At 44.2% G+C, this 14995-nt stretch overlaps 1 protein-coding gene across 1 annotated transcript; it reads right to left on the reverse strand.

Moving 5' to 3' along the window:
- Positions 1-1009: 1009 nt before the first annotated feature.
- Positions 1010-13844, reverse strand: LOC127024656 (probable glutamate receptor). Its single transcript, XM_050909253.1, has 10 exons — positions 13766-13844; positions 10648-10679; positions 8007-8066; positions 7021-7200; positions 5917-6143; positions 4956-5053; positions 4201-4418; positions 2532-2757; positions 1670-1917; positions 1010-1111 (listed from the first exon to the last, which is right to left on the reverse strand). The coding sequence occupies exons 1-10, from the start codon at positions 13836-13838 to the stop codon at positions 1010-1012; spliced, it is 1464 nt and encodes a 487-aa protein (XP_050765210.1). The 5' UTR covers positions 13839-13844.
- Positions 13845-14995: the final 1151 nt, after the last annotated feature.

The raw sequence follows: 14995 nt of genomic DNA on the forward strand, positions 1-14995 counted from the left end.
ACATGTGCATGCATCAGTCATTCCAGCTCTGAAATTAAAAACAGCTTAATTAGAAAACTATTTAATATGCAGCTGAGAGAACTGTTCCCCATGAATTTCCAAGGTTGTTCTTTGAGAGCAAGAGAATAATGCAAAATACCCATTACTCGCTGCCTCACCCTTGCCTGGTGAACTTGTACTCTGTTTTAATTGACTGATGACCAAGCTTGACGCTCTAGGACTGTTGGATTTCAACTGTCAGTCTTCTTCCTAAATACTTCTTGATCAGGTTAACTAGGACAAAACATCCTCTGTGGCTAAACAGTAAGACTTACCCTACGACGGGCAACTGACAACGGACAAGTCCATGTCTTGCATTTCTGAAGTCTAGTAGTTCCTTAATTGCATGGTCTCCCTTTCACGGGTTTTAGGCCACTGCAGAGAATGCAGTTAAGTCAAGTCCTGCATTTTGGGGCTTTATGCAACAGTACTGTCGTTTCTGATTCAGAAATGACCTTCACAGTGACCAGCATCTTCTGCTTAGAAGAGGGGAAGAGTACAGTCTATTTATAACTACAGTGTTTAAGCAGCAGTTGTTCTTGATTAGAACAGTCGGATGTGAGCTTTAATTTTTCAGGATTGTACCTCATACTGTAATTAGTAAGCACAGGCTTCATATTAACCTATCCCAAGTCACTTACTCCTACAGGCGTTCATGTACTTACATAGTAAACTTCTAAACTAAATATGGATCCACCATCTTAGCCGTCTCAACTTTATTTTACCGAGTTGTTAACCTCCCTTATTTTTAACAGTTACACTCTATCCCTTATCAATTTAAATTCTTCAAGCCACTTAATTTTCTTTTGTATCCAGCTCCACCACCAATCCAGAAGTGCTCTCTGTGTGTTTGTAACTAGCAAACTAACACTCTAGACTTGCAGAAAAACATCTTTCTACATTGATGTAGTTCCTATGAAATATCTATGGTATAAACCTAGTACATGCCCATTCCTTAAGCAAAAAATTCTTAAGCATTAGCCCTCCCTGAAGTCTCCTGGCTTTGTCTTGTATTTTCTTTTATACGTAGACGAGTGCACATTTCTTCTGTGAAAACAGAGCAACAAGATTTCTGAAAGACAAAAGGGGAGGAAACAAGGGGTGAGTTGTTCTATGTCATGGGATCCACCTTTTAAGTGCGCACAACCCATCCGGTGGAATGGATGGAGAACACCACCACCAAGGTGCACATTCAGATACTAGTGCAGTTTCATTTACATGTGTTTTCCTGCTTGTCAAATGACTTAAGAACAGCCATATTTCAGAATAAACTTGTTATTGATGATTTACTGTCCTCTGTGCACACTCAGCATATTGGAATGCAGTTTGGCTGCCTAGGAATTACAGTAAATGTTTCTACTTCATATGGGGGGGGGTGGTATTTTATTATTGTTACCCTGTTCAGGCTACAAAACTGTCACACAGCCCAAGCTATGAAATTCCAGCGCTTTAAAAGAGTAAATACATAGCGTGTGTTCCGCCCTCACCACACTGCGCTGCTTTCCTTAGAAACAGCAACATCAGTGTGGAAATCCAGCATTGTGCAGAGTGGGGCACTGGTGCCTAGCTTATCCATGCTCAACAGAAGGGATACAAGGAAGTAGGAGGGGCGATAGCAACCATCACCTACCTTTACGTGTCCAGCAGCGTGTCTGCTCTTATTTGAGAGCTCTGCTACAGCTGCGATCACACCCAGTGCAAGGCCAATTGCAAGAGTAAGGAAGAGCCCACCCAGAGCCTGGGGCTGCAGAGGACTCCATCTGTCTCTGCTCTTGTGAAGGCAGCTGGTCTCCCACCACTTGTTCCGCAAGTAGTCGAGATCACCCGATTCACGCAGTTTGAGGACAGCAATGGAGAGCTTCTTAGTCCACAGGGATGCTGGCAGCAGTGGAATGAAAGAGAGAGAAGAGTATGGGAGAGATCACAGCCACTACAACATCTTTAAGCTGCTATACTACCAAGCAGGGTTAGCTCTGGGCGCTGCTTCCCAGCTTTCAGATGGTCATTCTGCAAACAGAATGCAACAGACTAAGCCAGACAAGAACCATTCCTGTCCTATCCATAGAGGTATGATAACACTTGCGGAATAACGACAGAGTGAAGGTACTTTGAGAAATACAAGCAGTCCTGCTCCACAAGAGGACAAACTGTCTATCCTGCTAACCCTGCTACATTAGGAGCTCTGCATTACTGGGACCAAGGGAAAACCAAAAAAACCCACAGGAACTAATGACACCCCTCAGAGTTGGAATTTTTGGCATATTACAGTTCAAAGTAAGAGTCGGTGAGTGCTAGTGGTAATTCATCTACAGAATGGAAACACTGCATAGCAGGGTTACCCATTTGTTCCTAGTGGCTTATTAGTGTTAACGCAGAAAGCGTGTGCAAGTTTCAGGACTCGGCTCTGCCAGGCTTTTTGCTCTGTCAGTCTGCTACTTCAGACCCCTGAAATCCAAGTGGAGAGGTGGGACAAGTGGTGCACAATGACTAACCCTGGGTAGTGGCAATGCCAAATCCTCTGGCTCCGATAACTTCAGGGGCCCTGATCAAATTGCAGTGCCTGGCAGCTGCAAGGTCTTGAGAGATTGATTCACCAATGAAGGCATAGTTTGATTCCATCACACGCTGAACTGCTTCCTGGTAGGTTTTGACTAAAACGTGGTCTCGTCTCTTGTCCATATATTCATAGATCATCTGATGGATAGGATTCTTGGAGTTCTGCAGCCCAAAAATCCAAGTGTCAAACTGAAGTGTAAAACAATCATCTGAAAAAATCTACATACATGGTTGCAAAACAATTTGGAGAATAAGAGTACTTAAACCGTTGCCCTTTGAGCCCTCTCTACTGAAAACTAGCATATAGCAGCACAGATTGCCTCTCTAATGCACAGTGTTACAGGGATGTAAGTGTCGCAGACGACACCAAGTTGGGCAGGGGTGTTGATCTGCTTGAGGGTAGGAAGGCTCTGCAGAGGGATCTGGACAGGCTGGAGCGATGGGCCAAGACCAATTGTATGAGGTTCAACAAGGCTCAGCGCCGGGTCCTGCACTTGGGTCACAACAACCCCAAGCAATGTTACAGGCGTTGGGAAGAGCGGCTGGAAAGCTGCCCGGAGGAAAAGGACCTGGGGGTGTTGGTCGACAGCCGGCTGAATATGAGCCGGCAGTGTGCCCAGGTGGCCAAGAAGGCCAGTAGCATCCTGGCTTGTGTCAGCAATAGTGTGGCCAGCAGGACTAGGGGAGTGATCGTCCCCCTGTACTCGGCACTGGTGAGGCCACACCTTGAATACTGTGTTCAGTTTTGGGCCCCTCACTACAAGAAAGACACTGAGGTGCTGGAGGGCATCCAAAGAAGGGCAACGAAGCTGGTGAAGGGTCTGGTGCACAAGTCTTACAAGGAGCGGCTGAGGGAGCTGGGGTTGTTTAGCCTGGAGAAAAGGAGGCTGAGGGGAGACCTTCTCGCTCTCTACAACTACCTGGAAGGAGGTTGTAGCGAGGTGGGTGTTGCTCTCTTCTCCCACGTAACAAGCGATAGGACAAGAGGAAATGGCCTCAAGTTGCGCCAGGGGAAGTTTAGATTGGATATTAGAACCGTTCTTCACCGAAAGGGTTGTCAAGCACTGGAACAAGCTGCCCAGGGAAGCGGTTGAGTCACCATCCCTGGAGGTATTTAAAAGTCATGTAGATGTGGCACTTAGGGACACGGTTTAGTGGTGGTCTTGGCAGTGCTGGGTTAACGGTTGGACTCGATGATCTTAAAGGTCTCTTCCAACCCAAACGATTCTATGATTAAATATTTCCCACCCCACCCCCGCAAAACAACCTTTGCAGGCACCCAATTAATGTCTCCAGAAGTTACCTACATCAGTCCTCCTGTTCAAGGTACACAAGGATAACCCCTGAAGACTAGCACTGCTTTCTTAAAAGAGAATACACTATAAAAATAGAGTCCTCTGCATGCTTTTCTCTCTGAGAAAAGGTGGAAGAAGAGATGAACAAAACAACAGACACCAATCACATTATTTGGAGTATTACAGGAAAACTGATGGAGTCTCCAGCGATGAGAGTGGTATAAGGACCTATAGGCATGAGCTAGACAACCTGGCCCCAGCTTAGCAGTTCTATGGCACGTGTGTATGTGCACAATGAGATTTTCTGCACCTTGAAGAAGTAGAAAGTAGAGGAGCCGTCCAGCGTCCCAAACTCAAGCTTTCTTTGCTTCACAAGATCTTCAAAAGTCTGGATTGGGAGCTGCTCGCTGCCAGAGCTCAGCAGAGCGGTGAAGTTGGCGATGTAGGCAGCCAGCAAGGCGATGGTGAACAGCCACCAGACGGCAGCGATGACCCGCACAGAGAGCGCTTTGGGCCGAGGGGTGACACCTGCACGACCAGAGGAGCCGATAAAACGCATGGGAGGTGATGTACGGTGAGAATGAAGAACTTTAGATCCATGAGCCTGAGTTAAAGACTTCCCTTTAAATAAAGGCCAAACCGCAAAACTTGCCCTGCGGCTACTTAATGCATGAGCCTGAAAAGACCTACTATGGCTGGTTTGAACTGCATCCATACTGCATGCAATGCAAAGCTGAAGCAACATCAGTGGCCAAAAGCAACAGCAAACTACTCCGCTTTACAAAGCACCAGTGCGATGGTTAGCTTGACATTCCCTAGAGCAATTGTTACAGCAGAAAATATACGTTCCTCAACTGAAGCCAGCCATCTGTACAATTCCAACAAGTCTGTAATCAAAACTCCCCAAACTGGCAGTTTTAGTGCTGCCAAGTGTCCCTATTGGAACATCTTTTCCCCCAACAGGATAGCACACCAGTGTTACAGACAGATGAGAGCTGGATATACAATCGGCTTAAAAAACCATACTGCTCCCAGAGCCGCTTTGTTGCAGTCCGCCCCGCTCACCTTGCAGGGCAAGTGCTCCTGCTCCAAACCAGAGGCTGTTTAAGAAGGTGAAGTGGTTCTCTTCATTCTTTGGCTCGTTCCATTCACAGGGGCTCAGTCTGTGGGAAAATGACAGGATAAAACCAGACATTCAGGGGGAAAAAATATAAATAATCCTGCAGTGTGACTGCAGCAGTGCAGATAGCCTGGAAATGCCCTTTCCTTCCATGGTAGCTCCTCCTTCACCCGAGTTCCAGTTTAACCAGTGCAGAGGAAAGTACTCCTGCTCAATGCCTCAAGTAGTTTGCAACAGTGATGGCTCAGGGGGTCCTGTCACAGGTTTGCCAGACACTTTCTTCCTGAGCCACTGCGTAATCTAGTCTCCTTGCTACACCTGAGTGGCCATATTGGCTCTGTTCCGTAACATCAGACTGAAGGCTGCTCCTTGGAGCAAATCCTTACCTATAAAGATTGTGCATAAAACTAGAAAAGCAGCAATAGAGCTTCTGGTCAAGACTGCAGCTGCAGAGAGCATTAGTGCGGCCTAATCAAGAAAGGGGGAGAAAGCTGAATCTCCTGGGAAGGGGGTGGAGTGGTGGCAGAGAGAATCTCTTCCGCAAGTCAGTGCGGGATACAGTGCATAAAAATACACCAGGAGAGACACCTGCATGAAGGAACATGGTCATAGTTCAAAACAAACTCTGATAAAAGTGAGAAAGAAGAGCGGAAGTGCAAACACACAGTCCTTTTAGCAACCCTAGGTAATCCACATCAAGACACGTGGTGCTCTTTGTGGGGAGATCCTACTCTTAATGCTGTCTTAATCTGACATGACTTAAGCTTTATTAGCCCTGGTTCTGGACCTGTACAGAAGGTTCCTCAAAGCAAAATGCACCCCGGTACTTTCTTTAAAACTGAGATCTCTTCATAGCTGAGAAAACAGTTGACTTGAACAAAATCTGTGAAACAAATTCATTTATACCTGGCAACAAGAAAGAGGCAGAAGCACGTCAGCACATAAGCAAATAAAAGGCCAGTCCAGGTCTCCTTACTGAAAGGAGCCAGGAAGTGGAAGAAAGATGTCTCCTGAGAGACGGTGTCTTTTCGAAGCAAGATTCCAATCCCAGTCTGCAGGAATGGTGTGGTGAAGGAGACCACCTCTTCCCTTGCTGACGTGACTGTTAATGGAGCGACTGCAATGTCTGCTTCCTATAAGATGGAGATAAAAAATAATCAACCATCCAACCTACCTGAAGATTTCTGTCACTCAAATAGAATGCTTCCCAGGCTGAGTGGGCAGATAACTACATGGCAAATCACTTCTCTGTGTCAACAGACGGCTATCATCTTAGACTGTGAGCTCCAAGAAACAGGACAGTTTTCCATTTTGCATTGTTCATAGTGGGGTGCTGGTTGGTATCCGGGGCTTCTGGTTTCCTGCTACAGCATCGCATACACACACTGAGGCTGTGCACCATGAACCACACTGATTTTGTTTAGCAAAAACAGAAGGCATGTTCCTTTCTGTTTCTGGCTGCAGCAGCTATATGACTGACAGCTGGACACAGTACTGAGTTCAGAGGAGCAAAGAAGGTTTAATTCAAATGTTACCAACAGGTGACAGAACGCTAGCCATAAGGAATGGCACCTGATGGGGTAAGACGTGCATTCAAGCATCTCCTTGCAGAGTCTAAGGGATTACCACTCTGAAAGAGACAAGTTTCACCTAGTGGTTAAGTTCAAGGTAAGTTTTCCTTAAAGCCATTATCTTTGTTTCGTTAGTGAGCTAAGATGTCTGTACATTCTCTAAGATTACAAAGAAACACTGGGTAGCCTCTGAGACAAGATAAGCACTGCACCAGGAGCACCTTGTTTCCTGCTATGGCCATTGTCTCCTTGTTCCTTAGTTTCCATATTTGTAGGCCAAAACCAACTACAAGTCTGGCTATTCATTAGTTCTACACAACAGGCAGGATGACTCCAAGTTGCTCAGTCCCTGAGCAAATTCTAATGAAGTCCAAGAGCTGCTAGCACTGTTCTTTCCTTCTAGAGCTGCAGTTTGTCAAAAATATAAATTGAAAATTACCTGTCTCAAAATTTCACCAACCATCCCTGTCCAGTTCCCATTGGAAGAGATGGCACCATACTGCCCATCGCCCACCACCTTCACCTTGTAGCTGAAGTGAAGCATTGCAGCAAGTGCTTTCAGCAAATCAATGCAGTATCCCTCCAGTTCTGCACTTCTCACCATGACGTAAGGATCTTCCTGCATATTGAGGGAAAAATACACAATTACATGCTCCCACAGTCTGCAGTGCAACTGATTATGAATTAAAACTTTTTTTTTGGCAAACCCTCCCCAAAGACCTCTATCTACATTATCGAGGGGCCAACATTTCCAAACTTGAAAGATACTCACTGGAGTCACGTGCCACTGCGAGTCATAGACTACAGCTCCCAGCAGGGCAGCTGCATTCTGCAAGCCACATGTACCACAGAAGTGATAATCTCTTCTCAGTCTAAAAGCCCAAATACATTTCACTTGGCCCACCGAATCATCAGATGAGGGTCACATGCTGGTGCAGGACCTGACATCAGCATCAGAAACTTTACTGCTGCAGCTGCTTCTGAGTAGTCCTGCTTGTCTGGTGCATGTGGTAATGCATTTTCTTTTTTTTGTAGCCTGTTTTTAATCCCTGCACATGTGTGATCTTTACATATTTCCACTGCAGGACAGAAACAACATTAGGTAACACGACAACCCTTAGATGTAGCTAAACAGAGTGAAGACGCCTGGCTGTCTTCACAGAGCAGTCATTTATAGAAGTGTATGCCCAGTCCATTTTGTGGGCTGACTTTGATAGCCCTCGAATCTTCCCATTGCAAACTCTAGACAGCTTGCACTCTACACCACTGAGCCAGCGCTCCAAAAACACTGTCTGTGATGAACAAGGATATCGGTGTCAAAGACAGCCCCAAAATACACTTGCAAATATATGGGTGGAAAAAAAAAAGGCAAAGTGTAATGCCAGCTATCTCCCAGCCACTATCAGTGTTGTGTCGCTGCCTTACCAGGATTGTTGTGACAGTCAAAGTCGGAAGACCCTCTTCTGGTCCCCTTGAGTCAGTGCCCTGCAAATCAAAAAATGAAGAAGAAATAATTGAATTTCAAATTCCCAGACATGGCCCCACTTAGCTAGGGCTTACATTATAACTTGGGGTGGGGCTGCATGTGCATGTGTTAAACCAGCTAAAAATCCGCCCTTGTAAGCTGCAGCAATCTCACCACCATTGTTCCCTAACAGTAATTAATAAATCACAAGCGTTTCACTTTATTGTGTGTTGTAAGCTGCAGCAATCTCACCACCATTGTTCCCTAACAGTAATTAATAAATCACAAGCGTTTCACTTTATTGTGTGTTGTCAGCATACTTTGTCTGAATAAAAATCACTTTAAATGTTGTCACAATTCTTCAGATACACAGTGGGTACAGTCTTCCAAAGAGATCAATTCATGTTGCAGACAAAACAGTTAGCAGCCAATTAAGATCTCATTAGAGAGCAATTCCAGGAGACACAGAACAGTAGGAAACCTGAGAGGAGGAGGAGGGGAGGAGGAGAGGAAACATGGATTCACTTCTGCACAAATGCTGAATTCAATAGGATATCTTCCAACCTTACAGAGTCACACAGCTCGATAGGATTTGTGATCAGTACTACTTTGGAACAATTCAAGCTTTTGCCAGTGAAGCAGTTTAATTCTGTAAGATTTGTTTGTCTTAGATGCATCCCTTCATTCTAAAATTACACAGTGATGTTTCCAGACAGAGTGAGATAGTGTGTGTTTGTGTGTGTATATATATACACACACACACACAGAGTACAAGACATGCAAAAGAAGCTCCAGTTCTTCCAGGAGCCGAATGATCTTGTTTCAATTCTCTCTTTGCAATGGAAGGATTTGAGGGATGAGCTTTGTCTTTGAAGCTGTGATCAGAAGTTAGCTAATGCAGAGTGTTCTGGAAGCAATATTGTTATTGCCAGATAAGCTACAATTTGCTCTTAGACAAAAGCAAAAAAGTCATATTTCTTCTCAGGTCTGTTTAAAATATTTATGCCTACTGAACAGGAGGGTGAATAAAACAAAAGACCAAAAAAATCCTGGCCTATCCCTCTCACTTGGCTTCACCCACTAGTTATTGAAGGTTTCAAAGTGGTTCTTAAAAAGAGTCTCAACAACACACTACAACTTTTGTAAATATACCAGAAGAGTATTTTATTGGGGAAAAGTTGCAGGGTTTCGGTAGCAGGAGGGTGGGTAGGGGTGGCACAGGGGTGTCCTCTGCAGGAGGACACAAACTGCCCAGTGCTGGACACAGCCATTTCAAGCTGGCTTCAAAATGGACAAAAGGGACCCACGGTGCACCAGAACTGAATGAATCAGACAAGTTTATGGCGCCTATGCAAAAACATCTTTAAAAAAGGGTGGTAACTGCTGGATGAGAGACAACGCTAGAGCACGAAGAGACACTAAAGACAATGTCAGGTCAGGAGAGTTGCCCAAGCAGGGGCAAAGGAGAAATAAGAAAGCTACCAGAGCAGGAGGGACAGTAGAGTGGGAGAAAGGCCAAAGAAGAAGAGCCGCCCAAGCAAGAGCAGAAGCACAAGAGCTGCCCCAAGGGGAGACAGAGAGGAGATGCAGGAGGAGGTACAACTGTAACAGGGCTGCAGTCAGTGGAGGAACCTGCACAGGAGCAACTGAGTAGGAACCACAAAACAGTGACCCCAATCTGCTGTGCCACCTTGTTGCCTCACCAGAGGGACTGAGTATAAAATGCATGCAGTGAGGGGACTGGAGACCAGGAAGAGGGGAGGACAAAAAAGGAGTTGAGATGTATTTCTCTGGGGTTTTGTTTGCTTGGGTTTATTTCTCAGTACTGGCATCAACAATTGGAGGTTTATGCTAATTGAACCTGATTGAAATTCCATGACTTTCCCAAAAACTCTCTTTTTGGCACGACAGGCATCCAGCATGCTTCGAGACTGAGAAATGAACTGAGATGCAGGTGACACAAGTTCTGTCTCTACCTATGCCATTTGGACAATTAATTTCATTTCCCAGTGCTACCACAACCAACTCTCCCATCATTTTTGATTGGAAAGTCTTTAGGACAAATACTGTCCTGCATTATGTGAATATATACGTGTTCTAGCAGGTTAGATTTTAAGTGGCATTTGCCATCTTTCTTCTAAAGCCTGAGGAATTACATCCCACACAGACCCTTTTTATGTTAAGTGCAAACTTTTGGAAATAAAACACACATCTTAAGAACTAATAAAGGTATCTCTGCATGTTCATATATGTCTGAATTTTCTTCGATGTTAAAAAGTTTATAAAGTTCCCAAGTGATGCAATAATTCTGAGGTTTAAATTCTATAAGCCATGAAGACACGGCTATCGGCAGATTCTTCCCTGGGGCATGACTGAATTTTGAACTCTGGACAAAAGACTGATTAAAAAAAAAAAAGCATAGCCACACAGACAGACTTCGATATGGCCACCACTAGCCATGAAAAGTATATTTAAAATAGTAACTCTTCACAGATTAAAAGCATTGCACACTATGACCACATCTATGTCTGAATTTAAAATGTAAGACCTTTTGCACATACGCCTTCATTGGTAGCTCTGCATCAATGAACTTAAACATACCTTACTCACAGCACCATCATTCCTTGTAGTTCCTGAAAAAATACAACAACAAAATCAACTTCTTGCAGAGCTTATATTTACAGCTCCTAGAAAGTGAAGTTCATACACTCATTTCGTATTGCACTTGAATAAACAGAATGATTATCTTTGACTCACAAGCTCATAGTGCAGTTGATTTGCAGCAGTTTTGTCAAGTTTGTTTCCTCATTCACAGCACAGTATTAGTGTGAAACAAACAGAAGCAGAAGTAGACACAGCCAGATTCAGGCTGCAGAAGGTTCTAATTGTGACTTAATGATTATGGCTGTCACTCACACATTGAGGAATGGATTCTGCAGAATCAATTGCCTTATTTCCTTATTGCCCTCCCTGACAAGGTGAAAAGCCAGCTCTCCTGCTACTTCACACAACTAAGATTTCCTCTTAACTCCTGCAAAATCCTGTCTATACCCCTAAGGAAAAGCCCTGTAAACAAGCAAAAGTTCATCACCATTAAGTTCCAAGACACCAGGTTTTCTTATTCTTCCATTCCCCTACTAATGATAGGTTCCTACCGTCAAAGCAGCCACAGGGGTTGCAACCACTGGAGTAGAAACCTTTCTCCACCACATCCTACTCCGTTCCCCCCTCAAATTATAAGCACCCTGACTTTTCATTCCTGTGAAAATTAAAACCTCCAAAAGGGCCATGACCAAAACCAGGAACCGACAGTGACAGCGCTAAAGAAAGAGGGACCAGGAAGCCTGTCTTTTGTTGCCTGTTCTCTGTATCCCATCAAGGAACAGAGAATAAGGGAAGTACACAAAATTGACAAAGAGTTTAAGAGTGATGAGAGCCAGTGCAACCCTGTGGACAGCATTGGAGTGAACACCAAATGTCAAATTGTCAAATCCGCTATTGACCTTTTCTGTATTACTTCTCCTTCCTATGCCTCAGTTTCCCATTTGTAAAACCAAGGTAATGATACTCCCCTCTTTGGTGAAAACACCAAGATCCACCCATAAAAGTACTATTATTGAGGTTAGTCATGCTTCTGGGTTCTACTCTCTGCTCTGCTGTGTGACTTTTAACAAGTCCTATTAAATTATTTGATCCACAGCTTCCCTTTTCATAATACTCAGAACACCACCTCAATCCCACTCCAGCTGCAAGAGAGCCAAACTACAATGATTGAGTTGCAGAATTAAAACCACAATTGTGTCAATGTATGAGTCATTAGTTGCCCAGGATGTTTGTCTAGAACGTGCACAGCATTGCTCCTTGGAACCAAAGAATTCACAGTGCAAAAGCCAAAAATCCCTCAAGATAAAACAAAAAATTTAGGGTGTTTTCACTCTTTCAAGCAAAAGCTGTGAGTTTTTCATTAACTATAACAACATATTCATTATGTATTATTCATTCTTTGGTTTTGCATTTTCTGGCCTTGTGCTGAACTCCACATTATTGTAAAACAAAACCTGTTTTTTCCCTCTCCACTACAGTTCTCCATGGGAGCTGGAAATCTTCACAAAGGAGTTCTCTTGTCTCCCTTTAGAAACTCATTAAAGCCAGTAAAAGCTTTTTGAGGCTCCTTTTTGAAGACCTGCTAGGGTTTCTTGGAAGAAAACAGTCTGTACTGAGGGCTTCGGATCCCCCACAGTGGCACTGGATGCAGCTGTTCAAAGCCCCATTGTAAGAACTCCTGAAAGGATCATAAGTAATCAAGTTGCAGCACTAACTCAAAGTTCATTGCAGTGACACTTCTCAGAAGCCAAGTCCTCATCGTGAGAGTCCTTTCTGAGAGTCTACAAAAGCATAAGACAAAGAAAAGAGGCTCATCCCTCCACTCTTGTTCCCCACAGGCCAGTGGCTGCAGGAAATGACTGTGGATGCAAAAATCAGCCTTGTCCTTACCCCTTCTACTCTGAGCATGCCGAGCCTTCTAATGGGAGATGGCTCCCAGCCTAACTTCTTGTGAAAAAGCTTGTAGCACTGTTAAGAACTGGCCACCTCACCCCAATTTTCTACCCCATCCTCCCTCTCTAGGCTAGTGCCCTTGCCTTTGCATCCTTTGCCAGCATTTCCCCTTTTGCAGCTTGTGACCAGGAGAGACAGCTGAACTAAAAGAAGAGGCGATGGGTCAGGTGGATTACAGTTTTGGAGTACACTGGGACGTTCAGGATGAGAGAATTCTTGGTATGAGAGAATTTGACCATCATCACAGAAGCAAATGGCTCAGGTGTCTGTAACCTGATGTGAACTGCCGCTACCATAGCTATGCAATTACCAGCTCTGGGTAGATAGGAGATGGGTGTGTGAGATGGACAGGAGAGACAGCAGAGGAAATGAAGTTGCTCTCCCAACCCTCTAAACAGAGAACCAATTTTTATCTCCCAGGAATTTTGCAAGGTCAAGCTACTCCTTAGCCTGAGTCTGGACTCCAGGCATAGAACACCAAAAAGCCACAATAAGATCAAAACAATAGCATTTGTTGTTCAGTTGCAAAAGCAAGCTCCCCAGCTCCTCACACTGAGAGCAAAGTGTGATCCAACTGGCTGATCACAGTGCAGAAGTCCCTGGCAGGCTCCTACTACTGTCCCTTAGGAACTTCAGGGGGAATGTAGTGTTACCCTTTGTCTACAAGAAGTCTGGAGACTCACAGAGCTGACAACTTCAATGCACTAAATCGCCTCTTCTTCCCAAAACCTGCCATGAGCAGAGGGGCTAAACAGGTAACATCGAAAACATTACTCACAGAAGAACAAGTTAATCAACGTATCTTGCTGCAATTCAAGGGACCATAGACTCCAAAAAGTGCAGCTTTAACCACAATAATGGTGTTCAAGGACACCTAACCACCCTTTTCCTAGGCTTTTTCATCTTTCCTGATCTCTGTCATCTGATTTACAACTATAGCAGCAAAGACACTTAGTAACAGCACTCATGATAAAGTCACAATCACAAGCTGTAACAACAAGGTAGGCCCTGGGGATGTCTTAGTAACCAATTTGAAAGCAAATTCTTAGATTAAGACAAAATCCTGTAAGCACTAGCAGTTAAAGACTGAAATAATTTACACTCTAAAGAAGAACAAAACCAGATTTGGATGCAGCCAGCATTTCTGGCTCATTTTTCTCACCTGTCTGGCTTGATTCTCTCATGAGCAGCATCGTCGTAATCGCACAGAACATGAAGTGAAGACCTTTGTCCATTGGAGCAGAAATATCTACTGTCTAAAGGCAACTTCCTGCTGGAGATGAAAGGCAAGTAGTTAAAGCTGGTTTTACAGTTCCTCATTGCTGGGTTAAAATCAGTACGTCCTGGATTTTCTGCACCTCATTCTGAAGAGTCCCAATTCAAACAAAGGTATCCAGGTGAAAACACAGTCACTTCTGAGGCCAGTCCTAACAAATACTAAAGAAAAGATGCCGGTGAACCCTTCACTGCAGCAAAAAGACTGTGACCAACCCATAAAGTGGATTTATCCACTGGTGGTTGCACTGTTTCTCTCCCAGTCAGCTCTCCACGAAGGAGAGGCGTGCCACAGTCAGCGTGCAGGCTCTGGAGAGAGGCAGCTGTAGGTATGTGCAGTAACGAGGGGCACACACCCACCGGTTCGCAGGGAAAGGAAAGGAAAGGAAAGGAAGCGACTGAAGTGGGCTGCTCCTGAGTACTAGGCCCTTTTGCTCCGAGAAATAGGAAGGTGCTATATTAAAGAAATCCGAGTAGCCAGTTGAGGCACTAATAAAACAACCTCCTCCAGGAGGTTCTCATTTGGGGGGCTTAAAAGCAAAACCTTAATTTCACTTTCCATTTGGGCTGCAGAAAACAAAGGTGCTTATTTCATTTGCACCAAAAGGATCTGAAACAAAGCTGTTTCATCCTGCATCAAGAGACACAAGAAATTGTTTCTGAAGCCCTCTTCCGTCTCAACCTCCTACTCTTAACTGAACAAGGAAAAAGGGGTAGGGGGGAGGAGGGTGAAACCAGCGTATTTTATTAACTTTTTTCATTTCAAACTCTGCAACAGAATTTCTGCATGGCTTGAAATAATTGTACATTTGTCATTGTAGAACAGCAACAGAACTATGAAAAACAATCAATGCCAGGTTATATTAAGTCTCAAGCTGCTGCAATATTTTTGATTGTATTTGTCATCACAGTGTCAGGTTCAGGACACCATTACCCTAGAAACTATAAAAACCGTATTAAAAATGCCCAGGAAAACTTACCATTTAGGAGACTATTTAGGCAAAAAAAAAGTCCTACATACGGTATTACTTGCTTCTGACTGATGCTCAGAAAACACTGGCTTCAGTTAATCTTACCTCATCAACTTCTATGAAATTTTCCCCAAACCTGCACTCCT

Source organism: Gymnogyps californianus, chromosome 21, assembly GCF_018139145.2.
Source record: "Gymnogyps californianus isolate 813 chromosome 21, ASM1813914v2, whole genome shotgun sequence".
Lineage (NCBI taxonomy): Eukaryota > Metazoa > Chordata > Aves > Accipitriformes > Cathartidae > Gymnogyps > Gymnogyps californianus.